This window comes from Saccopteryx leptura, chromosome 3 (genome assembly GCF_036850995.1).
Source record: "Saccopteryx leptura isolate mSacLep1 chromosome 3, mSacLep1_pri_phased_curated, whole genome shotgun sequence".
NCBI lineage: Eukaryota > Metazoa > Chordata > Mammalia > Chiroptera > Emballonuridae > Saccopteryx > Saccopteryx leptura.
The window spans coordinates 15,395,091-15,422,786 of record NC_089505.1 but is presented as its reverse complement, the minus strand read 5'-3'; the positions used below and the strand labels follow the sequence as shown (position 1 = coordinate 15,422,786).

General features: G+C 47.6%; 1 protein-coding gene across 1 annotated transcript in view; it reads left to right on the top strand.

Annotated features, from left to right (window-relative positions):
- Nucleotides 1–27,696, top strand: part of MTHFD1L (methylenetetrahydrofolate dehydrogenase (NADP+ dependent) 1 like) — a 186,909-nt gene that overhangs the window by 120,809 nt on the left and 38,404 nt on the right. Inside the window, exons 25-26 of the mRNA XM_066372996.1 lie at nt 20,393–20,500; nt 22,746–22,898. Of these exons, the coding sequence (XP_066229093.1) occupies nt 20,393–20,500; nt 22,746–22,898 (261 nt within the window). The remainder of the gene's footprint in view (nt 1–20,392; nt 20,501–22,745; nt 22,899–27,696) is intronic.

Here is a 27,696-nt window from a genome sequence, read left to right as displayed (position 1 = left end):
CTATACCACCTTTCGTGTATCCGTTGATCTGTGACTGGCCACTCAGGTTGCTATGAACATGTGTGTAAGAATACTTCAAGGCCCTGGCCGGTTGGCTCAGCGGTAGAGCATCGGCCTGGCGTGCGGGGGACCCGGGTTAGATTCCCGGCCAGGGCACACAGGAGAAGCGCCCATTTGCTTCTCCACCCCTCCCCCTCTCCTTCCTCTCTGTCTCTCTCTTCCCCTCCCGCAGCCAAGGCTCCATTGGAGCAAAGATGGCCCGAGCGCTGGGGATGGCTCCTTGGCCTCTGCCCCAGGCGCTAGAGTGGCTCTGGTCGCAGCAGAGGGACGCCCCGGAGGGGCAGAGCGTCGCCCCTGGTGGGCGTGCCGGGTGGATCCCGGTCGGGCGCATGCGGGAGTCTGTCTGACTGTCTCTCCCTGTTTCCAGCTTCAGAAAAAAAAAATACACACACACACAAAAAAAGAATACTTCAAGACTCTGTTTTGAATTCTTTTGGGATCTGTACCCAGAAGTGGAGATGCTGGGTCGTCTATGTTTTTAAACGTATCTGGATAATGAGCTTAATCTGACTTCACTAAGAAAGTCAGAAGCCCCCTCTGCCCTCAGTTTATCCCGGCGGCCGCCTGAACGTCTCCGTCCTGGCTGCTGCGGCTCCAGCTCTGGCTCCTGGATTTGCTCTCCCGCAGAGCTCATCTGCACGCTGACTGCTTCTACCCCGCTCCTCCGTCCGTCTGCCCCAGACTCTGTGGGTCTGTCTCTCAGATGTCACAGCAGGAACACCACGCCTCTGTCCTGCTCAGAGGGCGGCGAGCAGCAGCAGGAGTGAGGAAAGAGGGAAGCAGCATCGTCTGAAGTCTAGCGTGGCATCAGCGGAGCATGACGTTGACCCTTATGCAAAGATTTCTCCGAGGAAGGCTTTCTGAGTGCCGGCTGCAGTGGGCACTTTGTGGATTAACGTCATTAATCCTAACGTTCCCGTTGGGTAGGAGCTGTTGCTCTCTCTTCCGCCCTCCCCATTTGACAGATGAGGAAACTAAAGCACCAACAGATCAAATAACCTGCCGGAGTCCCGTAGTCCGAAACCGGGGGAGCTGGCAGAGGGTTTGGAATGATGGGGGCCATAGTCCTGCTCTCTTCTTCACAGTTCAGCACTGTGTTCGTAAGTGGGGGCAGGAACAGGAAAGATACTGCCTAAAGGGGCAGAAACTGAGAGGCCCACGGGAAGGGGAGACAGGACGGTGGTGGGCCCGGCCTCCCGGCTGAATGAGGGAGGTTGTCCGCACTCTGGTAAATGCTTGTGGAAGGAAGGACTTCGGGAATGTGTTGGGATGGTTAGCCCAGAACGGGTGCGCCGTGTTGTAAAGCCACTTTATGGAGAGACCAGAACGTTCGGGGTTACAGAGGTGGTAGAGAGCACGCGTGGGGAGGAGAGAGAGCAGGGTGCAACGTGAAGAACAGTGTTTTCTGATGAGAAGCTGTGGGTGCTCAGACCCGGGAGATGATACAGGTACAGGCAGGGATAGAGGCAGCCCTGCGCGTGGGCACGGCAGGCGTGTTGGAGCCGACCAGGCGGTGGCTGGCCCAGGGGAGCTGGTGTTTCTGTCCGCACCTGCCGCCCAGGGAAACCTCGTGGGGGCGTCTCAGCCCCTGACACGACCCTCAGCCCTTTGACACAAACCACTGACAGGAAACTCGCTCGCAGACCGTGACCCTCTGATTGTGAAGCACCCCCTCTGAGGGGCAAAGGTAGTTCTTTGTTGATTTGTTTGTTTGTTTGTTTGCTTTGCTTTGCTTTTAATGAATGGTTTTAGTGTGTCTCTTTTTCAAGGAGATCATCCCAGGTGAAAAGGTCGGAAAATAGAAGAGATGTTATGCTGTCTGAGTCCTGCCGTCTCAGACGTGCACGCTCACCCTAAGATGAACCCTTTTCCTTTCCCTGAATTCCCATTCCTCATGGAGATAATGCTGTTAAAATGTCTGCTCCCCTGTGGAAAGGGGGAAAATTTATACTGATGTGGTCTAAAGTCCTGTATTTGATAGGTGGCCTCAAGGCAAGGATTCTTACCTCCTTTGCCAGCGTGCGCTACTCCCTTTCCTTATAACAGAAATTAGATTTGAGCTGCATAATTGTTTATGTGATGATGAGCCTCCCCGCCTCGTGTTACATGTCGGTCCGTGGGAAGAGTTATTACCGTTCTGGTTCACTTTGTGCTGCCTCCCTCAGAGCCGTGTTCTGCACACGGGCCAGACAAGAGAGAGAAGGGGAGCCTGTTTCCAGTCTTGTCCTGTAACCGTATGGAGATCGGAACTTGTTGATGCTGTCAATAACAGAGCTCATACTTTTTCTTCCCCTGATGTCTTGAATATTTTGTGCTGGAGAACCTTTAGAGACTAAGTCATGTTTTTCTTGAAACCCTTTCTATTCCCTTTCTTTGTCCCCCCCCCCCCCCCCACGACTAACCCCTTTGGTGCTTGGCAGCTTGATAGTGTGGAATTGCTCTGCAGGAAGAAAGAGGTGATCAAACGCTTCTGGATGAATCATCCTGCTGCCTCCGCATCTCAGTGCAGCCTGGGCTTGCGTGTGCCTTCTGTGACCTCCCCGACTCTGTCCCACTAAGACTGGATTCGGTACAGGATCGATGGCATCTTATTTCCTGCTCCACCCCCACCCCAGGCTTGTGTTACAGAAGAAAGACACCTGAGATCATTTGGAGGAAGTTGAAATAGTGTAGGAGCTCCAGGCATGATTGCTTTTGTGCTGGGAGTAGAAATCGCTCACACAAAAACCCCCATGGAAAGAGGAACAGTGAGAAGTAGAAAAACCTAACGTCAGAGACACTGTGAAGCCAGACAACAGCAGGGAAGCCTGGGGTGAAAGCAAGAAGCAAGCTATACTGCTGACTGGGAGGTCTATGCTAAACTTGACAGAAAATGGGAGTTAAGCAGCCACTCCTCTAGAGAACAGTTCTGCACATTTCTTTATCAGAGCATCTCCTAATTCAAGAGTAAGCAACTTCTGGTTAGGATACTGGAGGCAGCTGTTGATTAATTCAGAATTAATTTTAAAACTATGGAATACAGTGCAGTGGCCTAATTGCTCATGGGAAACTTAACATGTGGGAATTAATATATTTTCATTTGAAATACAGTGCATCATATTATCTCAACTATATTGTCACCAGAAAGGGGCTGGGTCCAAAGCATGCCTCCCTCGGGTTGACCTGTAGTGTGTGGCTTCTTGACTTCCTGCAGGAAAGATTTCACAGCACGAGTCCAGGTGATTTTGAGAGCACACTTACGAAAGCTGGGGACAGTGAAACTAAGGAAGAGCTTAGGATAGAAGAGGCCACAGAAGGGAACCTAGATAGTGCTCTGCTTTGACTGTCTAGAAACATTATAGCAAAGAAGTGAGCCACACTGTGCTGTGTGGACTTACTGAGAAGTAAAAGTTGCAGTGATAGAAGTGAGCCAAGGCAGGACTGCATGTAGCTCACTGAAAAGTCAGAGAAAAGGGGGCCCTTGAGGCAGGTTCAGGGGGTTAGCCTGGGACAGTCTGCCGCTGCCCACTGCTCCCCTGATTGCAAGTCTCATGGGCACGCTTAGATTTTAGAAGAAAGAGAGCAACGTACACACCAGGGCACAGGTGTACTCCAAGGGCAGCATGCTGGCTTTCTTTATCATAAGGGGTTTTATCTGTTTTCTTAAAGTAGGAAATTTAGCTGTAGTTTCAAGGGAGGATTTCAACAGAATATGCATCAGCTTTCCAGGTGTGTCCTTTCAGGGTCCTGGTTTCTACTGATTGGTCAGCACCCAGGGGAGAAGGTTATTAGTCATTGCACCTGGTCCTGATATTCAGCCGTGGCATCACTCCATCTGGTTTTGCTGCTTTTCTGGGCCTGGAACACACCTGAGACCTAAATGTCATTTCTAATTTGACCAAAAGTCTGTCTCTGTGGTCAAGAGACCTAAGGCTTTGCTCTTAAGATTATTTGATGTTGGTCAGAACCTCATTGTCCTGAGGACCTAGTGCTTTACGGGAGTGGTTGTGCAAGGGCTTGTATGGGAGTCACATGAGGCTATTCTCTGGCCCCATGTTCCTCTTCTAAGGGGGTCTAAAACCACATGACTAGAAATATGCCAGAGGACCAAAGGTCAGGAGAGGGTTAAACCACGTGACCAGCGATATGAAAGGTCAAGGGGTCTAAACCGCATGACCAGTGATATGCTAGAGGAGGAGAGGCCACCCCAGGGGTTTGCTCCTCCTTTTCCCAGTTTTGCCTGTTGCTAAGCACCTGCGGCTTTCCGCTCTGATGACATCTGTACCTGGCTCGTTTTCCTTGCTCTGCAGGTGTCTAACTCCCTTCCACAGTATTTTATCAATATTACAACCACCACAGCCCCCTTTAAGAAGCTGATGAGTTCCCCCCAAAATCACCTTCTCTGTGACTTTTTCTTTTGTACGATAACATTTTACAATTCCATCTTAATAGTTGACTAATTATAATATCTCCGCATCTGCAAGCACCCAGGAAAATAGGACAGCAGAAAGAAAAACTAATCCGTGTTTGCACTTTGCCAGCTAACGTCCCTCCTTTGCACCTCATTTCAAGCGTGCCTCACCCAGTCCGTGGGTGTGCATTACAGGTGCAGAAACAGAAGCTCAGAGAAGGTGGGGGACTTCCCCCATAGCAAATGGACGCTTCGAGTAAGAAGGATGAAGCTTTGGGGTCATGCAATATTACAGTCAAATCTTTTTTTTTTTTTTTTTTTTTTTTTTTACAGAGGCAGAGATAGACAGGGACAGACAGACAGGAACAGAGAGAGATGAGAAGCATCAATCATCAGTTTCTCGTTGCGCATTGCGACTTCTTAGTTGTTCATTGATTGCTTTCTCACATGTGCCTTGACCGCGGGCCTTCAGCAGACCGAGAAACCCCCTGCTGGAGCCAGTGACCTTGGGTCTAAACTGGTGAGCTCTTTGCTCAAGCCAGATGAGCCCGTGCTCAAGCTGGCGACCTCGGGGTCTCGAACCTGGGTCCTTCCGCATCCCAGTCCAATGCTCTATCCACTGCGCCACCACCTGGTCAGGCTATTACAGTCAAATCTTAATGACGGTTCGTATCCGAGTCACGGCACCAAAAAAAAAAAAAAAAAAAAAAAATCTTAATGAGATTTGATCTCCTGCCGATACAAATTTGGGCAAGATGACCCATCCCTCTGAGCCTCCGCTGTCTTATCTATAGTACCTGACCGTACCACTGACCTCCCCTCGTTGCTGTGAGGACCAAATGAAATAAAGGTCTTGGAGGGAAATGCTGGAACATAGGAAGCTGGCAGTCAGCCTTTTTCCTCTCACGGTCACTTCAGAAAGAGAGAGGGCTTCCTGCAAGAATTCCCTTGCAACTCAGGTACCTTTTTCAGATTCTAGGACTGGTTTTCTGTCCACGTGGCTTCAAACCAGGAATTAGAAGCCAAGATTTGTAAGTGCACCAAGAAAGAAATGCACCACCAAATCACAGCAAGGCACTTAGCATTTTTTCTCCATTAGAACTGAGAACTATTTGTCATAGAATAAAAGTCAGTTGCTTTTGCAGAGGATGTGTTGACACTGAGAGTCAGCTGGCAAGTCAGTCTGAATATTGTTTGTTAAACCAGGAGTTAAGGTTCAAAATCATCTCGATATCCTTCCTCTCACCTCACAAACATTCTGAGGTGTCACTTTGACAGTAAGAAAGGCCACTGTGTGTTTTTGTTAAAAGGCCTTTCCTGTTCTTTGTGTGAAGCCATGGTCTTGGGCACAGCAGGGGCTGGATGGAGGGAGCCCAGCACTCCGCCCAGGGCCACAGGCGGGTGTCCCTCCTTTCCGCACTGTTCTACGCTCTGCCTGCATGGTTGGGGGTCTCCCCCTCCGCTGGTCTTTTTAAGACAGACATTCTGGAGGTTATTGGGGGGGGTAGATTATTAAGGAATTATTTTATATTTCTTAAGTATTCAAACTTGAACGTGTGCCAGTTGGTGGGGTTTTAAGAGATCCTTTTGTGAGACTCCCGGGTCTTACAATTGGAGCCTCAAATTTTAAAGAAATAAAATTGTATTTGTATGACTACTTATATGCATGAATTTGTAGTGTGTAGATCGTATTTTTAAATTGTGTAAAACTACACATAAATGAAATTTCCCAGTTTAACTTTTTTTTTTTTTAGCAAGGGGCGAGGGGAGACAGACAGAAAGGGAAAGAGGTGAGAAGCATCAACTCATAGTTGCATCATTTTAGTTGTTCATTGACTGCTTCTCATATGTGCCTTGCCCGGGGGGCTCCAGCCAAGCCAGTCACCCCTTGCTCAAGCCAGCGACCTTGAGGTCATGTCTATGAGCCCGCACTCAAGGCAGCGACCTCAGGGTTTTGAACCTGGGTCCTCAGCGTCCCATGTTGATGCTCTATCCACTGTGCCACCGCCAGACTTACCCATGTTTAAATGCACAGTTCTGTGGCATTAGGTACAAATTCACACTGTATAAATAGTTTTAATTAATAGAATTTCAAAACCGACAGTGACATTTTTTTTCCTGTTTCTTATTCTGACAATGACATTTTTTGCACGTCTCTGTGTGTTGCTTCCATTTCAGGGTAATAGCGAGGAAACCTCCAAGGAGAAGGGATGCCCTTTCTTCTTGTTGCCCTTGTCCCTGTACTGTCGTCTCCCCCAGGGGACCTTGGACGCCCTCTGGCCCTTGGCTCCCTGTTGTCAGGCTTGTCCTGGTCTGCGTGGCCCCGCCCCTCCCGCCCCCTCTCTCCCCCTCCCGCCCCATCTGTGCAGCGCAGCCTTTGGAGTCTTCTCTAGCCAGCTGCCCCTTACATCTGCCAGTCAAGTTAAGCATCTTATTCAGAAACCCATTTCTTTTCCTCCTTTACCCCTTCATGTTCTTTCTTCTTGGTGACCCAGCTCTGGTCGTCCAGCTGGAGCCACTTCAGCCCTCACGGGCCTCTTCTCCCTGTCCCCTTCCCGTGGATCCGCTCCGATTCCCGCATCGCCCCCCTCGACCACGCCACCCCCTTCTGCAGACTCGCCCGGCATCTCTGTCCAGACGAGATTCTTCTCCAGCACTGGCTTCTGGGGTCTCTGCTGCATTTCCTCGGGCCCAGCGTCTGTCGCCAGCTCCTCGGCCGCTGCCTGCGGCACTCACGGGCGGCTGGCAGGTCCCAGGGGACACCACCCCACTGCCGGCACCAGCCGCCTCCTCAGCACATCCCACTCAGCCCTGTGTGATTCCGGCGAAGCCCCCCCAGCTCTGCTTCTTTGGTGCTAGAAGTAGCCCCCCGATGAGAAAAACAGTGCTCTGTGTCTGTTTTATTTGTGTGTGTGGTGCACAGATTCCTGTCATTTCATTGAAGTGCTTTCTTCTGACGTGAAAAATGGAATGTCACCAAGACAGAAGTCTCTAGAAGTGAATTATTTCCTCTCAAATGGTGGGCCAGTCACGGAAGACTGAGGGGAGTAAAATGAAGTGTCAGGGGGTGAAGGGCAGTGCCCTAGACGCAGTGGCGTGGGGAGGAAGGAGGGGCCCTCGGAGACTTTTGGGAAAGGCTGGAGAAGTCACCCTCACCTGGAGGCAGCACCTGGGGTGACAGTGCCCTGCTGGACAGGCACTAGCTCCGGCCCCCAGTGGTGTGAGGGCCCTGCCTCAGGGAGGGGCAGGGAGGCTGTGGCCCCGCCCTCCCTACTCTAATCTGACTGCAGCACTCAGGCCTGTTTGTCCTAAGCCCCGCCACTGGCCTGCTTGGCCTTGTCCTGGCCTCGCCTCGCTGCTGGGTCTGTGCAGGACGCTCACTCCCTCTGTTAGCCAACCTGCTTCCAGGGAGGACTGCGCCTCCCCTCTCCTCTGTATCCCGCTCAGCTAGAGAATAAGAAAGAGAGAGAGAGGGAAACATCCATCTGTTCCCGTATGTGCCCTGACCAGAGATCAAACTGTCAACCTCTGCACTTTGGGGTGATGCGCCAACCAACCGAGCCATCCGGCCAGGGCAGCACCTCGGTTTTACCGTCTGTGAAATGGGGCGGTAGATCCTACCTACTTCAGAGGGTTGTTGTGAAGATGTGTGCGCTCAGGACGCACTGAGCACAGTATCAGACACTGTGTGCTGTCCTGATTACACGCCCTGTTTGGTATACACTATATTATACTCTGGCCCCCCACTATATGCTGCTACTATAGGAAGCCTGGATTGTTCTTGTTATTCTTGAAGGCGGGTGGAGGTGACCCTCCGGCCGGCGTCCAATAGCTGTGTGGTTCTAAGCCAGTCACGTCTGTTCTCTGAGCCTCAGTTTAGTGCCTGTGGAACGGGAGCAAACTCAGCTTCAGAGGGTGGTGCTGAGGTTTGACTATACTAATAAATGCTAAAGAGCCTAAACTTTTATTTAAAAACAAAATGAAGTGTCAGTATGCCCCCAGGTGTTCGCTGGCCACCCTCCACCTCCACTCCACCCCTTCCTTCCTGGCCCCTGTGGGGTAAACTCAGGAAACCCCAGAGGTCTGCATCAGGGCAGTATCCATTCTCTTAGCTGACAGAGCAAGCACTAAGGAGCATCATTTAAATATCATCACAGATGTTCTCATTAAAGGTACTACATATAACAGACCACTTCAGAAGAAAAGACTACAACCTTAGGATTTGGGGGTAAAAATACTCAAAATAGCCCAGGCTTATCATAATACCCCAGTATCTGAAAGTTTGGGGATTTATTTTAGTAGTATTTTTTATTTTAATCAGAAAAGTGTCTTTTTCCTTTCATGAAAATAGTGTGCTTGGCTCTTGAGTGAGACGTTTAGACCAAGTTGTTGTTTGTTTGTTTTTCCTTTGAAAGCACATCTCCAACGGGTCTGGGAAGGAAATCTCACTCCTGTTGTACAATCAAGAAAAAGAGCCACTTGTGAAAAACAGGGGCTCCTTACACCTGAAAATAAAACCCAAACAGCACCTGTTTTGATCCCTACCACTCTTATAACACATTGAGATTTATAAGTAAGGTTTATGGAAAGAGGACCAACAGTGGCCAGACGGGGCACGACGTGACCAGAAACCCCTAAGTCTGTGCTGGTTAAATTGATCAGTCTTCCTTAGTGTCAGGAAAGCCAGCCTGGAGGTGCTGGGTGTTGTGTTACTTCTACTATCTGTTTACAGCTGGATAAAAATTAAAAAGCTAGGTGGACGCACGCGCGCACACACACACACACACACACAAGTCAAGCTTCCACACATCTCATCAGAAACAATGAACAAGCCAATGTTGTCTGAAGACGTGCTGTAGTCCTTTCCTTTGACTTGCCGGCCTGTTGTTTGACAGTATGAAAGCTCACCCGCGTGAATTCCTTCTTGTCAACGTTTCGCATGGACCAATGCAGATTTTTCTAGCGAGGAGCCTTCTTCCTTTCCCAGACCCCAGCTGTCCCCTCCCGCTTGCCTTAGGAGAGTGAGATCCTTTGGGTGAACTTGCTGCTCGGGGTCACCGAGCCAGCAAGGATAGTCACACTCGGTGGCCGACGCATGGCAGTCGGCACGTACATCTTTGGAGGCTCGAATGCGCTGGTTCCTGGCCAAGGACATGCTTTGTGTCGAAGATACAGGATCTGTTGTTCTCAGTAACAACACGGAGCTGCTCCCGTGACCCTGGGGGTGTGTTGTAATGAACCGCTTGCACCTTGCGTTTGCTCCGGATAAATTAACAGTGATGGTTTCATGTTATACTTTTATATTTAAGTATAGGAAAGGCTATTTACCAAACTGGACTTGCAGGTCATTTAAAATGCATGCTTCATTTAAAAGACAAAATGAAATCCTTACTACGTCCAGAGATATCTATTCAACTTACAAGTGTATTCATTGATCCTTCTCTTTAAATGTTTTATGGGCATTGGAATACATTTTGCCGATATCACGGCATAGGAACGTTTAATTCATGCGAATTCCACGCTGTGGCCTTGGTCAAACAAAAGAACAATGTAACTTTTATTCAGCGTGGCTGCTGAAGAAACTGCCGTATGTTCGAACACTTCAGCGTCGCAGGCTTATGGAGAGATAGTGGAGTGTTGCTAGTGGGGTGACAGGAAGTGCTCCCGGGGGTCCTCCGGGGGACGCGCAGGGCTGCTGGCTGCGGAGCCTGACCTTGAGGAGACGAAGCCGCAGTGGCAGGAGACCTTCATGCATAGTGGGGTGACAGGAAGTGCTCCCGGGGGACGCGCAGGGCTGCTGGCTGCGGAGCCTGACCTTGAGGAGACGAAGCCGCAGTGGCAGGAGACCTTCATGCACAGTGGGGTGACGGGAAGTGCTCCCGGGGGTCCTCCGGGGGACGCGCAGGGCTGCTGGCTGCGGAGCCTGACCTTGAGGAGGAGAGCCGCACTGGCAGGAGACCTTCATGCATAGTGGGGTGATCCCGGGGGTCCTCCGGGGGACGCGCAGGGCTGCTGACAGTGGAGCCTGACCTTGAGGAGACGAAGCCGCAGCGGCAGGAGACCTTCATGCATAGTGGGGTGACAGGAAGTGCTCCCGGGGGACGCGCAGGGCTGCTGGCTGCGGAGCCCGACCTTGAGGAGACGAAGCCGCAGTGGCAGGAGACCTTCATGCATAGTGGGGTGATCCCAGGGGTCCTCCGGGGGACGCGCAGGGCTGCTGGCTGCGGAGCCTGACCTTGAGGAGGAGAGCCGCAGTGGCAGGAGACCTTCATGCATAGTGGGGTGACCCCGGGGGTCCTCCGGGGGACGCGCAGGGCTGCTGGCTGCGGAGCCTGACCTTGAGGAGACGAAGCCGCACTGGCAGGAGACCTTCACGCTTCCTACTGTCTTCCATTCTAGCAGCTTTGCTTTCAACTGTCTTCTATTTCACTTCACGTTCTATTCCACTTTATTTTTGCCCATTTTCTTCTCACCAAAAAAAAAAAAAAATTAATTTCAGTAACTGCTTTTCTAGAATTTGTAGATCAGTTTTATTACACACACACACAAAAAGCAGGTCTTAAATAGCTTAGTAATTCCAGCAGGCTCTCCCAGACCTTTTCGAGAAGGGTTTGCTCTCACGTGGAGTAACTCAACTTCCATGAGCCTAGATCGCCATGCTTACAAAGTGAATGTTATGGAGCGTGAAGGCCACCATGCCCTCCAACTTACATTTATGATGTCACTCCACTTCTGTTGGTGTGCCCATTCTGTGGAAGAGACACCACAGCAGTAAAACAGTTGGGCATAACTATCTATTTTCTGTGTTGTGCCACTGCTCACAAGTGACTTAAATTTAAATTAACCAAATTAAGAATTCATTTCCTCAGTTATACTAGGCACATTTCATCTGCTTAACCGCCATGTGGACAAATTAGAAGCCACATACTAAACCTGGCAAGCTCAGGGGAGGCCTACATAACAAACAGCCTTACAAACTCAGAGACCTAAAGTTCAGTTGGTTAGAGCATGATCCCAATACGCCAAGGTTACAGGTTCGATCCCTGGTCAGGGCACATACAAGAAACAACTAATGGAACAAAACTATGTCTCTCTCCCTCTCTCCCTCTCTCTCTCTCTCCCTCTCTCTCTCTCTCTCCCACTCTATTTTTCCCTCTTCCCCCTTTTCTTCTCCCTCTCTTCCTTCCTCCCTCCATCTCCCTTTCCCCTCTCTCCTCCCTCTCTCCCACCCTCCCTTTCCTCCCCTCTCTAAAATCAACAATTTTTTTATATTAATAAAGTAACCACATGAACTGTTTTTAGTTTCAAAATTAAAACTTTCTAAACTAAAAGCAGTTTGTGCTAGTAAAAACATCTAGTCTATTTTAAATAAAGAATTTTTTAAAAAATTTAAAAATAAAAAAAAAGCAGTTTGTGGTGGGTAGTCATGTCCTAGAGCTGTATTTTCCCTAATAAAGATCAGTCTTCACCTTAAGGAAGTCTGTCTGTCGTCTTTTGCATCTATAATACAGAAAGTACCTGATAACAAGCCTTGGAAATGGGAGAGTAACATGCCTTTGAGATGTAACAGTGCTCTGCTCTCCTGAGCCTCAGGGCACAGCCACTAGAGCAGAGACCACCACTCCCTTGATTGTTATTGTTATTGTGTTCTTTGTTAAGTGTGAACTGTCCTATGCCTGCCTGTGTAAGAGAAGTATGTGTCAGTTCTTTTATTTTTTTATCCAATCCCAGAGCTTTCCCCACTTTGCTTTCTTCTGCCTTCCTAATCTATCACCGATGTATTTCATGTAACCCCCCTCCTTAGTCTTCCCATTTGAGTCTTTTTTTTTTAATTTATTGATTAAGAGAGAGAGAGAGAAAGGTATATTTGTTGTTCCACTTAGTTGTGAACTCATTGATTGTCTCTTGTATGTGCTCTGACCGGAAATCGAACCTGCAACCTTGGTGTATTGGGACCATGCTCTAACCAGTTGAACTACCTGCCAGGGCAACCCTTTGGTTCTGATGTATAAAATAAGTGGTGAAACGGCCGTTTTCTGGAGCATTTTCTCAAGCTGTTGAGATTTTGATTCCCAGCCGTTGTCATCATTTTGGTTCAAATAAATTGATAAAAGTTTTTTGCCGGTTTGGACGTTTCTTACATTAACAGCCTCCTGAGACTAGTGGCCAATAGACTGGAAAGCAGAGATAGAACGTTTCCGTCATCACAGAAAGTTCCCATTGGACAGCTCTGTTCAAGAATATTTCAGCCTCACCAGGCGATGGCACAGTGGATAGAGTGTCAGCCTGGGACACAGAGGACTCAGGTTTGAAACCCCGAGGTCGCCAGCTTGAGCGGGGGCTCATCTGGCTTGAGCAAGGCTTACCAGCTTGAGCCCAAAGTTGCTGGCTTGAGCAAGAGGTCACTCGGTCTGCTATAGTCCCCGCCCCCGGTCAAGGCACATGAGAAAGCAATCAATGAACAACTAAGGAGCCACAATGAGGAATTGATGCTTCTCATCTCTCTCCCTTCCTGTCTGCCCCTCTCTCTGTCTCTGTCGCACACACTCACACAATTTCAGTTTCCTAAATATGCATTGGAGAGGTTTGGGAGTTCATTAATGTAGACTGTGTTCAGGGTTATATTCTTGGTGAAAATGAAGATTTAATTATGCTGTTAGTTCAAAAATGATCAAAGATACTGGTCTAGACACCAGGTCTTGTGGCGTAGCATATTAGTATGTCAAGCATAATACAAATAGTGTGGTAAGGTACCAAAGAATGGAAAAATTAACATTAATATTTTAGGAGAGGAAAGAGAGAGTTTTTCTGGCTTGCAGAGACATACTGTGTAGAAAACCCCCTTTTTACTAGGAAGCTTAAAGGGCCTTTTATAATTTGGGCTAAGCATACAGGGAGATTTTGTGAATATGCTCTTTATACTTGTGTGTGATTTGCACCAACTCAGGATAGACAACAACAATGTATTGTAAAGAGATTTTGTGCTGGGGAGACTTAGATTCCCCCTCCCCACCTCTGTGAGAAACGGGGTAAACACCTAGCCAGGTGTGGGGAGGGGAGGGAGAGATTAAGCGAATCTTTTCCTCTCCTCTCTTTCCTTCTTTGATGGGCCATTCTTGGAAGCTTAACCCCTGGTGCCATGTAGACTCCCCCTCCCCTCCTGAAAACGTGTAATCAATGTGTATACCTCTAGACAGAGGAATGGCAAATGAACACTGGAAAATTTAGGAATATCTTTTCATATGTAGAATAACATTTTCTGCTATTGTATTACCTTGTAAGTTTTAATGTGTAGAAATATTTTTATAAATTCTATAGACCAGTGGTAGTCAACCTGGTCCCTACCAATTTATTCTTCCTAACTTAGCAAAAATCCAACATAAAGTACTTGGTAAGTAATTCTTATTATATGCTTTAACTTGCTGTAACTCTGCTTTATAAATTTTATAAAGTAAAGTTACTTCCCTACTTTATAAATCACCATTACTGTGGAACCGGTGGCGGTTAGAAAATTTTACTACTAACAGAGATACAAAAGTGGGCTATAGGCCCTGGCTGGTTGGCTCAGCGGTAGAGCGTCGGCCTGGAGTGCGGGGGACCCGGGTTTGATTCCCGGCCAGGGCACATAGGAGAAGCGCCCATTTGCTTCTCCACCCCCCCCCTCCTTCCTCTCTGTCTCTCTCTTCCCCTCCCGCAGCCAAGGCTCCATTGGAGCAAAGATGGCCCGGGCGCTGGGGATGGCTCCTTGGCCTCTGCCCCAGGCGCTAGAGTGGCTCTGGTCGCAGCAGAGCGACCCCCCCCCCCAGAGGGGCAGAGCATCGCCCCCTGGTGGGCAGAGCGTCGCCCCTGGTGGGCCTGCCGGGTGGATCCCGGTCGGGCACATGCGGGAGTCTGACTGTCTCTCCCCGTTTCCAGCTTCAGAAAAATACAAAAAAAAAAAAAAAAAAGTGGGCTGTAGGTATAAAAAGGTTGATTACCCCTGCTGTAGACGAATGTTATAAGCTTGCTAATGAATTGTGTCATCTCTCCCCCTCCTCCTTTTCCTGCCAACCTGCATGTGATCAAAGGTATATAACCTACTCCAAGGGCTGTGCGCGGCATGCATGATTTGGGTCAGCTATGCCCCGTGTTAGCCATATGCGGTTGGCATATTAAATCTCTTCCTATTAATAAAACTCCTAAAAATTCATTTGGACTTGGTGTCTCTACGTAAACCCAGCGGAACACCACTTTACAACAATAGAATAGTCACTATTTTCAGAATAAGCCTTCTGTCTGCTGCCATTCACACCCTGACTTGTGCCTTTCTCTTTGTGTGGAATAATCTTTCCTTTCAATGCCTATTCAGATCTTTCATGTCCTTTAGGCATGACTCAGGATCCTTTTTTATGTTTTGCGCTGCTTTGGCTGATGTCCATGCCTTCCTGCAATCAGTGGTCTCCACCTTTGATAGAATGTTTACACAGAGCCCTTATCACACACTGTTCTGTCACACTTGTTTACAGTATCCTTGTCCCCACTTCATCACGAGTTCTTTGTACACCAAGTCCCTGAAGTTCTTTGCACGTGTGACATCTTGCAAGTACTTGCCAAAGACGGTTATTTATTCGCTCACCAGACGTTTATGAAGTGGCCCGAGTGCGTGCCACCTTCCTCGTCATTAGGGATATGAGGATGAAAGATGTGGTGACTAAATAAATTAGTAAATATTCAGGGAGCCAGGGGAAATCCAGGGATGATTAATGCATAAACAGTCACCATTTATTTGTTTTATAGAAGCTATCGTTTACCACAGAGAATATCAAATTCAGATCAGGATCATTAGACTGAGCTTGGCTTTGGTTTTTCCTTTAATGATTACACTTCTCCCCCCAAATCAAGCAGGGAAACAGCAGGAAGTCCGTTGCCTGCTGACACAGCATAAACAGATTGTATGCAATGGGAACTGCCTTATCAGGGCAGTCTGTAGTTTTCGTATTAAACCCAGAAGATAGGTTAACTGAGATGTTCTTCCCATTTGTGTACTTGTATGGGTAAGTGAAAAAGAAAAATTGTCGTAGGAGGCCCAAGAGAACTTCGGTCTTGGGGTTTCTAGCTCCACTGAGCTGCAGCCCTTGGTTTACTCAGCATGTTGGCTAGTAAACCATTCTCTAGTCCCTTGTTGGGAGGAAGCCTGGGGCATCCGCACCTTCTCCAGGGTCAGGGAGGCTAGGTTGGGGCATCCGAAGTGCAGACTGTACAGTTAGGTCGGGTCAGAAACTAAGGGTGAGGGGAACCAGGCTTCCCGGCTGGGCCTCGGCCGCTGGCTGCTTCCTGCTCTCCACCCTGCCTTCTGTTCCGGTCATCTGTCGTGTGTGGGAGGTTGCGATTTTCCTACAGGAAATAAAACCACGACCACACGGTTCACAAAGTCAACCTGGCACCTGCTTGAAATTCCCAAAACACTTTCAGATAAACATTACAAAGGAAGACAGTTTAGTTGTTGACAAAACCTTTCTATTTCCTTACGCCGAAAGGAATTGAAAGCTGGGTCTCCGGGAGATAGGTGTCCAGCCATGGTCACAGCGGCATTATTCACAATAGCCAAAAGGTAGGCGCAACCCAAATGTCCACTGACGGGTCAACGGGGTTTTTAAAGGCAATAAATACGTACAATGCAAAATTATTCAGCCTTAAAAAGGAAAGAAATTTGGACACATGCAACAGCATGGATGAACTTTGAGGGCATTATGCTAAGTGGAAAGCCAGATGCAAAAAGGACATACATTCTCTGGGTATCATTTCACTTCCATGAGGGACCTGGGACAAAGTCAGAGAGACAGAAAGGAGAATCACGGTTGCCAGAGGCAGCGGAAAAAGAAAAGGGAGTTGGTGTTTGATGGGTACAGGGTTTCAGTTCTCCAAGATGAAAAGAGCTCTGGAGATTGGTTTAACAGCAATGTGACCGTACTAAAGAATACAGAACTGTACTCTTGAAAATGGTTAACATGGTAAATTCTGTGTTATGTCTGTTTTACCACAATTAAAAGTTAAATATATTGGCCCTGGCCTGTGGCTCAGTGGATAGAGTGTCAGCCTGATGTATGGACGACCTGGGTTCGATCCCTGATCAGGGCACACAAGAGAAGCAACCATCTCCTTCTCTCCCCCACCCTCTCCCTCTTCACTTCCTCTTCCCCTCTCACAGCCACTAGCTCGATTGCTTTGAGTGGCGGCCCCTGGGGCACTGAGGATAGCTTGGTTGATCTGAGCAGTCAGCCTGAGGTGCTAAAAATAGTTCAGTGGATTCAAACATCGGCTCCAGATGGGGGTTGCCAGGTGGGTCCCATTGGGGCACATGCAGGAGTCTATCTCTCTATCTCCCCTCCTGTCACTTAAAAAAAATTAAATATTTCTTGAAATACAGTATTTTCATATTTAAAACTTAATAATACACAATTAAATCCCTACTCACACTAATACCTTCACTAGTCATCCATTTGTTCCCATTGAGCTCTTTAACGATTAACTTAACTGGAGAGTTACACTCACCAACTTCTTTCTCAGATCATAGAGAGCAGTAAATAAATAGTGCATTCTATTCATTAACTACCTTACGACTAGTAATATCTCTTTTGTTGTGATTTTGTTTTACTTCCAGAGAAAACATAATGCCTTATTGTCCTCACTCCGGAATAATATCACTTAAGTTCTGTATAGCACGACACTTGCAGCTCTTTCTCTGCGTTGCTTTGTGCTGCAGTAAAGCGATGATCAGTAGAGGATTCACGTCCCCATGTCAGGGAGAGGGACACACATTTAGAGAGGTTAGAGGGGATCGTGTTCTTTCTTAGCCCTCCTGCCCCATGGTGCCCACAGAGGGCTCAAATGGCCCAGGATGGGTCGGGGTACAGGCAGAGGGACTGGATGCCATGGGGACACTGCCTGGGGGACACAGTATCCTGAGAGCCGACTTCCCTGGCAAAGCATGGTCATTGTGCTTGCTGTGTAGGTGCTAGAAATGCCTTTCGGCTTCCCGTTAACTTTTATTTCTTCAAAAGGCCTGCTTCTTGCAAGGCATTCATTGACCTGAGAAGAGATCAGAACGGCTTAAATGCAGCGTCACCAGCAAGCGTTTCAGTGCCCATCAGCTCCTTGTGCTGAAGTGACATCAGAGGTTCATGTAAAACGTCTCCTCAGGCTTGCATTGAGCACATCATTACCTGGACTTGATCGTCTCTTGTAACTCTTGAACCATGTGGACCCCTGCTTTAGAGTAGATCTCACACAGCTCCTAAATGTCAGCACCAGATTTTGTTCTTTAGTAGGCCATGGGTAGAAGCTGAAGTTTTTTGAGTTTCTTCCTTGGGTATATTCTAGGAAGGTTAGGCTTACGACAGAATGGAGAATGTATTAGAAGTGAAGAGACCAGTTAGGATGCTTTCATGGTCAGTGACATTAGCGCAGGGGTCCCCAAACTACAGCCCGCGGGCCACATGCGGCCCCCTGAGGCCATTTATCCGGCCCCCGCCGCACTTCCAGAAGGGGCACCTCTTTCATTGGTGGTCAGCGAGAGGAGCACATTGACCATCTCATTAGCCAAAAGCAGGCCCATAGTTCCCATTGAAATACTGGTCAGTTTGTTGATTTAAATTTACTTGTTCTTTATTTTAACTATTGTATTTGTTCCCATTTTGTTTTTTTACTTTAAAATAAGATGTGTGCAGTGTGCATAGGGATTTGTTCATAGTTTTTTTATAGTCTGGTCCTCCAATGATCTGAGGGACAGTTAACTGGCTCCCTGTGTAAAAAGTTTGGGGACCCCTACATTAGCGTCTCAATCAAGAGCACTTAAAAGGATCATTTCCCCACATCTTCACCTACACTTGAAATCCTCACACTTCTCAGTGTTACTAATCTAAAGGCTATGAATTGGTTTTTCATTATTGTAGTTTGCATTCCTTGATTATTAATGAAATTGAGCATTTTTTCATATGATTCTTAGTCATACTCTATTTTCCCTTTATTAAATATTTGTCTTTCTTTTGATTTGTGGGAGGAGTTTCTTAATCCACTCTAGTAACTAATCTTTTGGCTTAAATATTTGCGTGTATCTTCTCCCAGATTGATCCCAATTCTTTGACCTTGTTTGTAGAGCCTTTTTTCTTTTATACAAAATGTTTTAAATTTTGATGTAGTCAGATCTATAAATCCTTTCCTTTGGGATGTATTCTGTTGTTACCTTGCTCCCTATCTTAAGACCATAGAGTTCCCAATGTTTTCTTCCAATATTTAGAGTTTTAATTTTGAAATTTATGCCTTTTTCCATATTGGATTTATTAGGGGGCCTGGTGTGTGTTAGGAATCTAATTTTATTTTTTTCCTGCCAAAAGTCAGTTGGACAGGCATCCCTTTCCCTATTTCGTGCCGTTTCTACTCTATTCTGCCCCATACCTGCTGAGGTGTCTTTCTGAGAGCCTTCTTATCTTTCATTGATTAATTCATCTAGCCCTGTGCCAACACCACATGGAATTACTTAGGATAGTTTTGTAGTATGATTGATACCTGGTAAGGTGATAAGGCATGTCCCGTTGCCTTTGTTCTTTTGGTTTTATTTATTTTTAATGTTATCTTACCTATTTATGCCACTACTCTTTATGATGGATTTTAGAATTGTTGGCCAAGTAACGAAGAATGCTCCTGGGGCTTCATTGGAATTACACGGAAACTAATAGATTGTTTGTGAGAGCTGACATCTGTGCAGCATGGAGTTCCCTCCCCCACGAACAGGGTCTTTGTCTCCAGTGATTCGGATCCTCTAATGTCCTTCACTGAAAGATGATGATGACTTGCATCTTCATTTCTTTTTTATTTGTTGAAACGTCCAATATTTAAGTTCCAGGCCACAGAACAACTTGACAGTAATAAAAACGATAGTAATGAAAACCACATTTTAAAGCAGGTTTGGGTTCTATCAGATTGGGGAGGTGGAGTAAGCTTTTCTTTTCCCCCGTTGGATAATTCCCTTTCCTATGTATATCAACAGTCGTTTATACGAATGTAGCATTTGCCATTGCTAGGCAAAGTCCTTGAGGCAGGCTCCTTGGGTGACGTCCACTCTGTCAGCACTTGCTTCTTTCCCCAAGAATAAACCCACTAATGAACTGCACTATGCCTGTATTCTTTACCCACAGCAAAAGTCTGAACGATTTTGTCAAATGCTTGGCCTACCTCAAGAATCACTCTATCTGTGACATAATACTTTCTTAATGAATCATTCTTATTTCTTAAAATGACTTTTAGTATGTTGCCAGCAGTCTGCATCCATGTTTTCCATGTAGCATTATGGGCAATTTTTCATCCTCTCCCTGCACACTTATTTACCTAGATCTAGTCTTCTCAGATTTTTCCCATACTCTTAAGATTTCTCATAATTTGCTAAAGTGACACTAGGTTCAGCCTTCGATTTCCTACTAAAATGTTTGATCACATCAGCATTGAGGTATATTAAAATCTCAACCCATTCCCACTCACAAAAAAATAAGCTGTTCTTTAGGATTGCTACGTGCTCTGTCATGTAACTGGAGTTGAGACCCGCTTTGACATCAGCACTACATGTATATATATAGTTACGAGACTCTTGTTCTGACTTATAAGACCATTAAGAAGTATAGGAAATACAACATTTTTTAAAATGTTGCAATGGATAAAAATAATGAACTAGATAAGCAACCTCTAAATTGGCTGAACATCTAAGGCTTCTTATTTGCCAGTTGCCCTCTGGCCGGAATATGTCAGGATTTAAAGGTGACAGAGGAGAAGAGTGTTTGCTTCAAAGGCCACAGTTGCTGAAGCGGGAAACTGGTGGGGAATTTTAAACAGTCGCAGAAAATCTCAGTGTTTTCCCTCAATTCTCAGACCAGATTAATGTTAATGATTTTGCTGTCATCTGTGTTTCTCCAGCTTCCAATTGTGGAAAAGATAAGAACCATTGCCCAGGCTGTCTACGGAGCCAGAGATATCGAGCTCTCTCCCGACGCGCAGTCCAAAATCGATCGTTACACACAGCAGGTGAGAGTTTTACTTCTAGCGGAGGGGAAAACAATCCACCTTTGGCCCTTGAAATAGTCCCCTTGACTTGAGGACTTGTATATCTCACCAGCTGAACTTCTCTTATTCTACTTTGTGGTCCACAAAGATTGAAATAATATCCTTGGGTGTAGGGTATTGACTGTAATTAGAACATTATGACAAGAGTACACAGCCTCTGACATACACCTTGTTGACTTTGTGGTTGTCAATGTGTCTAATATGGGTGATGTCTGTGATCCTGTGATCCTTAGTTTCCCACCCCATTAGCCAGAACCATTGAAACTGTCCTTAGATGTGCGGCTCTAGGTCAATTGAGGTAACCAGTAGCGCTTCCTCTTCATTTCGGATGTCTAACTACCTTAAAAATGTGAGCGTGGTGCGCGGTTAGGCAAGTATGAGTGCAGCATAGAGATGTCCTTTTTGATGTAGACGGGCCTTTGGCTCAGCACTGAGATGGTTCACCAAAACCGAAAGTTCCATCCTCTTCCACCTCTAAACAAAGGCAGTTCGCCAAGCAGCTATGAAGGTGGTGGCGTTTTAACAGTGTGTCATTATCTGGTCCTAATATGGTCACGGTTAATGGACTCCCATAGTGCATTTGGCCACCCTACGCAGAAGGACTGTATGCCTCTATTGCCCCAACCGTTTGCTCAATAGAAGTCAGAGCACTTCAAAAGCATTTTGATAAAGAGCTTGGTTAGGAATATCATCTTTTTTTTTTTCTTTTTTTAATTCCCCCACTCCTAAATCCTGTTTGTAAATCATATTTGACATTCTGTTAAATGCTACCAATGCCAACCAGTTTTCTCCCAGGTTTGGTAAGACAACCGACAACTCATTTTTTTCTTAGAATTTTCCACGCATACCCCCTTGACTTGTGCTTTAGGAAAAAAAAAAATTCCAAACGTTGTACATTCAGGCATTGCCCTGCAGTGAAATTGCCACTCCTGTGCAATGAAATGTATAAAATAAGTCATTGTTGTGAGGTTTTTAAAAATGAGTTTTTAACAATATTTAAAGGACTATCTTTTATTCTAATATTAGGTCCTTTCTTTTTTCATCTTAAAAACATGCTTTCTTGGATAAAGAAATGCAGCGATGGTAGATGGCATATTGGGTGGTGGTTTTTTGTTTGGTTGTTGTTTTTTAATATTCCTACTGGCGAAATTTTAAATTGGCAAAGCGACATCAGTTTACTAAAATTATTTCCAATGTCTTCCCACTGTGTTATGCATCTGAAACCAATACAAAATAGTGCTGAATGTAAACGATAACTGAAAAGTAAAATAAAAATTTTTTTAATTATCTCAATATTTGAGTGATCTCTAAAAACCCCCAATTCTGGGCACCGTTTCAGAGCAAATATGCCTGTTCCCCAGCCGAATGCTGACCAGTGCATCAGAGTATTACAGCATTTCAGAAAGAAAAGAGCCCCACCCCCAATCAATAATACTCAAAAATTTTTCAAATAGTTCCAAGTTGAATCATAAGAAATTCTGAAGATTGCATTCCTTTTATCTCTATCTACCAAGGGAATAGTCCTTAAAAGTTATGTGTCAAGTATGTGGTTGCCCTTAATTAGCAAAGTCTCCAAAGGGCCACTATGTACCCTTTAATCGGAACCAGGCAGCGAGGACACTGTCCTTTTTGTGAGACACCACATATGACTTCCTGCTCTTTCACCTTTGGAACGCTGGGTCAGTCGAAGCCTTTGGTCCTTAAAAAATAAGAGGCTTAAGTAGTGACCTCATCTTCGTTCCTATAATGTAATCGCAGATCAAATAGCCATGATTCATAAACCAACACAAAGGGGCCTTTTGCTTCCTGACAGCCGCCAAGAACGAGTGAACAACGTGACTAAAAGCCTCATTACGAAGCCTTTCTCCAGATTACCTTTCTGAGTTCATATCCTTGGAAAGTGATTTCTATAGCTGCTGCTGCGGCTTTGCCTGCAAATAGTCAGACTTTCCCCCCAAACACACACATAATGCTGCCTTCCCGTAAAGAGAATTCTTCGAAATAAATAACAGACATCCTCAATCTGCTGGGAGTGGGTCACGGAGCAGTGAGTTTCTGCCCCATCTTCTCGCTCGGTGAGCAGGTGGTAACACGTCCCTACTGTGTGCCGGAGTCTGAGCTGCAAGGGTTGTATGGAGTCAAGTTCAACAAGTACAAGGGACTAACATTTCTGCTCCGGGAACACATTTCCTTTCCTTTCTTACAGGGTTTTGGAAATTTGCCCATCTGCATGGCAAAGACCCACCTTTCTCTTTCTCACCAACCCGACAAGAAAGGTGTACCCAGGGATTTCATTTTACCCATTAGTGACGTCCGGGCCAGCATCGGCGCTGGGTTCATTTACCCTTTGGTTGGAACGGTGAGTAATATCCTCCAAAAACCTTCTTGCATCTGTGACGTCATGATACCGAAAATCCTTATGCTCTGCCAACACGCTGCAAATCAGGTATTGGGAAATAGTTAATGGTATTTGCTCCTTTTCTAAACATTCTCTTCTACCATAAAAAACACCTCTGCCGTGGTGGTTTGGAGTTTTCTTTCTTTATTTATTTTAGATCATGTTCAAGATCGCTTGAGTCATAAAACTGATTTGCTCAGAGAACACAGAACAGAATGACGTGGGAGAGTTCAGTCTGCTGTTTAAATGGTAGGATGGCTCAGTACAGTGCTTCTCCGTCTTTTTCACAACATTGCTCTCAAAATGATTAGATTTCACTGAGGCCTGAGATAAATGGAGGGGACTGCTCATGCCAGGCAAGACCAGCCCAGCCCCGACCAAGGGCTGGGGAAAGTGTTTCACTCCACCCTGTTTCTCAGAGAGTCACACGAGTTGTTCTCCTTTGGGACGTTATTGTCATGGGCTACATTGCTGTCGGATAATTGTTATGTTATTTCAGGTTCTCTGTGGAGGGGAGATAGCAAAGAAATGTAAACTTATCAAAGCGTTTAAAAATCCTAAAAATCCGTGATGATAGACTTCAAACATAAAATGCTTCTTTGTAGCCACATAATGAATGATAAAATAGTCTTCCCTTGGGAGCCATCAGTGGCTGAAATTTGACTTCTCACCATGACTCCTGGATTAGATTTACAACAAAAATTCTAAATCATCATTATCCTTATTGTTGTTGTTGTTGTTGTTATTGTTACAAACTTATTCAAGCCCAAATAGGAAACATAATGATGTTCTTAATAAACCATGTGCTGGCCCTGGCCAGTTGGCTGAGTGGTAGAGCCTCAGCCTGGCATGTGGATGTCTTGGGTTTAATTCCCTGTCAAGGCACACAAGAGAAGCACCATCCATCCCACTCCCCTTCCTCTTTCTCTCTATCCTCTCCCCCTACGGCAGTGGCTCAATTGGTTTGAGCACATCGGCCCCAGGCACCTCTGCTTCAGGTATTAAAAATAGCTTGGTTGCGGCCTGGCCGGTTGGCTCAGTGGTAGAGCGTCGGCCTGGCGTGCGGGGGACCCGGGTTCGATTCCCGGCCAGGGCACATAGGAGAAGCGCCCATTTGCTTCTCCACCCCCCCCCCCTCCTTCCTCTCTGTCTCTCTCTTCCCCTCCCGCAGCCAAGGCTCCATTGGAGCAAAGATGGCCCGGGCACTGGGGATGGCTCCTTGGCCTCTGCCCCAGGCTCTAGAGTGGCTCTGGTTGCGGCAGAGTGATGCCCCGGAGGGGCAGAGCATCGCCCCCTGGTGGGCAGAGCATCGCCCCCTGGTGGGCAGAGCATCGCCTCTGGTGGGCGTGCCGGGTGGATCCCAGTTGGGCACATGCGGGAGTCTGTCTGACTGTCTCTCCCCGTTTCCAGCTTCAGAAAAAATACAAAAAAAAAAAATAGCTTGGTTGCAAGCATGGCCCCAGATGGGCAGAGCATCGTCCCCAGATGGGGGTTGCTAGGTGGATCCTGGGTCAGGACACATGCTGAAGTATCTCTATCATCCTTCTCTCCTGTGGAAAAAAAGAAGAAAACAAAAATAAACCATGTGGTTCTATTATTATGCAAACAAGCAATGGATAGGCAAAAAGTGCATAAGAAGTACTAAATTTGGCCCTGGCCAGTTGGCTCAGCGGTAGAGCATTGGCCTGGCGTGCAGGAGTCCCGGGTTCGATTCCCGGCCAGGGCACACAGGAGAAGCGCCCATCTGCTTCTCCACCCCTCCCCCTCTCCTTCCTCTCTGTCTCTCTCTTCCCCTCCCGCAGCCGAGGCTCCATTGGAGCAAAGATTGCCTGGCGCTGAGGATGGCTCTGTGGCCTCTGCCTCAGGCACTAGAATGGCTCTGGATGCAACAGAGTGACGCCCCACAGGGGCAGAGCATCACCCCCTGGTGGGCATGCCGGGTGGATCCCGGTCAGGCGCATGCGGGAGTCTGTCTGACTGCCTCCCCGTTTCCAGCTTCGGAAAAAAAAAAAAAAGAAGTACTAAAGTCTTACCTTGATGGTCACACATTTTATTTTATTTTATTTATTTTAGGGAGAAAGAGAGAAACGTTTTGTTATTTCACTTATTTGTGCATTGATTGGTTGATTCTTATATGTGCACTGACTAAGTAAGGATCAAACCCGCCACCTTGGCGTATCTGGGATGACGCTCTAACCAACTGAGCTACTCAGCCAGGGTCATAGTCACACACATTTCACGTAGCATTAAGCAGAACGTTTTCAGTTTTGACTGCATGTGGGTCCCGGGAACACTAAGAGGAGAGGTGTGAGGAGCACAGAGGCCTATGGAGCAGGAGGTGCTGGCATTCTGAATGCCCTCAGCATGAGGGAGACCACGGGCAGTCCTGCCCAGGGCAGGGAGGAGCGGGGCATGTGCCGGAGAGTGGGAGAACCCAGGCGGCTTCATGAGGGCTCAGCCTCTGGCTGCGGGAACAGTGAGTTTTGACTCAAAAGGCACAGAAGACATGACGTGCTGTTCCCAGGTGGTCCAGCGGGGCCGGAGTTGAACAGGGAGGCGGAGGCTGAGAAATGGGACAAGCTGGCCAGACAGGGCAGGGTGTCACCTGCCCTCTGAGGGAACGAGGACTTCCTTATGCACGCTGCTGAGGCAGCGTAACCTGGGCTTTGCGGTTGGTTGCTTGATTTTACTTTTATAAGAAGGAGAAGAATGTGGTCTGATGAGTATGTTTAAAAAAAAGAAAAAAAAAAGCCCAGGTAGCAATGTGTGGCGTGTTCAGAGGGCAACAACCCAGACCCAGGAGACGAGTCAAACCGGCTGAGGCAGAGTCGTGGTGGGCACTGTGGCCGCAGGAGAGTAAACACAGAGAGAGGGGTGGACGGGAGACATCGTTTGGGAGCCGTCTACTCGTGGCGTCCAGAGAGAGGGGACACCTTTCGTTTGAGGATGGCGATGCCATCGGCCATGGAGGAAACACAGGAGGAAGGCCAACTGGCGTGTCCAGAGCGAGTCCGGCCTGGACAGGGAGAGCCGAGAGGGTTAGCAGGATAAGTAACGTAGTCTGCGAATTATTTGGAAACACAGATCGCAGCCTTCGGAGGAAAGGAGCAGGGAGGAAGGTTTTAAGTGTTCTGAGATGAGAAGTGAAGGCAGACGTGGAGCAAGGGAGAGAGACGCAAGGATAAGCCCCAGAGAAATGAGGAGAGAGAAGAGGACAGTACTCTGAAAACATCCAGTGTACAGGGCACACTGAGGTACAGGAGCCCTCGAGCAGTCTGGGAGGAACCATAGCAGGCGTGGGGGAGACCGGGAACGCCACCAGAGCCGGTGGCCGAGGTACAGGAGCCCTCGAGCCGTCTGGGAGGAACCATGGCAGGCGTGGGGGAGACCGGGGAACGCCACCAGAGCCGGTGGCTGAGGTACAGGAGCCGGTGGCCGAGGTACAGGAGCCGGTGGCCGAGGTACAGGAGCCCTCGAGCAGTCTGGGAGGAACCATGGCGGGCATGGGGGAGACCGGGGAACGCCACCAGAGCCAGTGGCCGAGGTACAGGAGCCGGTGGCCGAGGTACAGGAGTCCTCGAGCAGTCTGGAAGGAACCATGGTAGGCATGGGGGAGACCGGGGAACGCCACCAGAGCCTGTGGCCGAGGTACAGGAGTCCTCCGAGCAGTCTGGAAGGAACCATGGCAGGCATTAGGGAGACCGGGGAATGCCACCAGAGCCGGTGGCCGAGGTACAGGAGCCCTCGAGCAGTCTGGGAGGAACCATAGCAGGCGTGGGGGAGACCGGGAACGCCACCAGAGCCGGTGGCCGAGGTATAGGAGCCGGTGGCTGAGGTACAGGAGCCTTCCTTGCAGTCTGGAAGGAACCATCGCAGGCATGGGGGAGACCGGGGAACGCCACCAGAGCCGGTGGCCGAGGTACAGGAGCCCTCGAGCAGTCTGGAAGGAACCATGGCGGGCATGGGGGAGACCGGGGAACGCCACCAGAGCTGGTGGCGGCGTTTGCAGCTAGGAACTGGGAGCAGCAGTGTGGATAGAGGGGGAAGAGGTCACATAAAATATGCACTGAATGACATTTTTGGGAAATTCACAACTGAAGGTGACAAGTTCAGATTAGTGGTCCAAGGGGAGGAGAAGGCTGGCTGCAAGGGGAACTTTCGGAAGTGATGGACACACTCTGTATGTGGATTGTGGTAGTGGTTCCATGATTATATCCATTTGTCAGAACTCACAGACCTACACCCCTAAGACAGGTGAATTTTTTTAAGTGTAATGTAATTATACCTCAGTTAACAAAAGTGTGGACTGAGAAGAACTTGCTTTTTAACACCTCTTAGAATAGCCTTGGTGGCGGCCGCCCCTCATTGCTCAAGTCGAAGGCGTGTGCTTAGGAGTGAGGGGTCACCTGTAAGACAGGCCGAGACCAGACCACCGAGAGGGACAAGGCCATGGAACAGTGGACGTAACGGAGGGGAGAGCAGCATAGTTCTCCTCTGTCCTGTCTTGTCCTCCTGTCCTGTACAGATTCAGAATCCCAGAGTCGTTCACCCAACAAACTCATTCATTCATTCAGCCTTCGGCATTGTGCTCAGCCCCGCAGGTCACCCCCAAAATGAAGAACCTCTTTCCACTGTAGGCAGCTTACACTTCATTGAGGTAGGTGCAAGTCCGTTAATAAAGAAAATGGTTTGGTGTAGAAATTGTGAACCAATAAATGACAACCAATCTCTTAGCATTCAATAATCATTCAATAAAAAT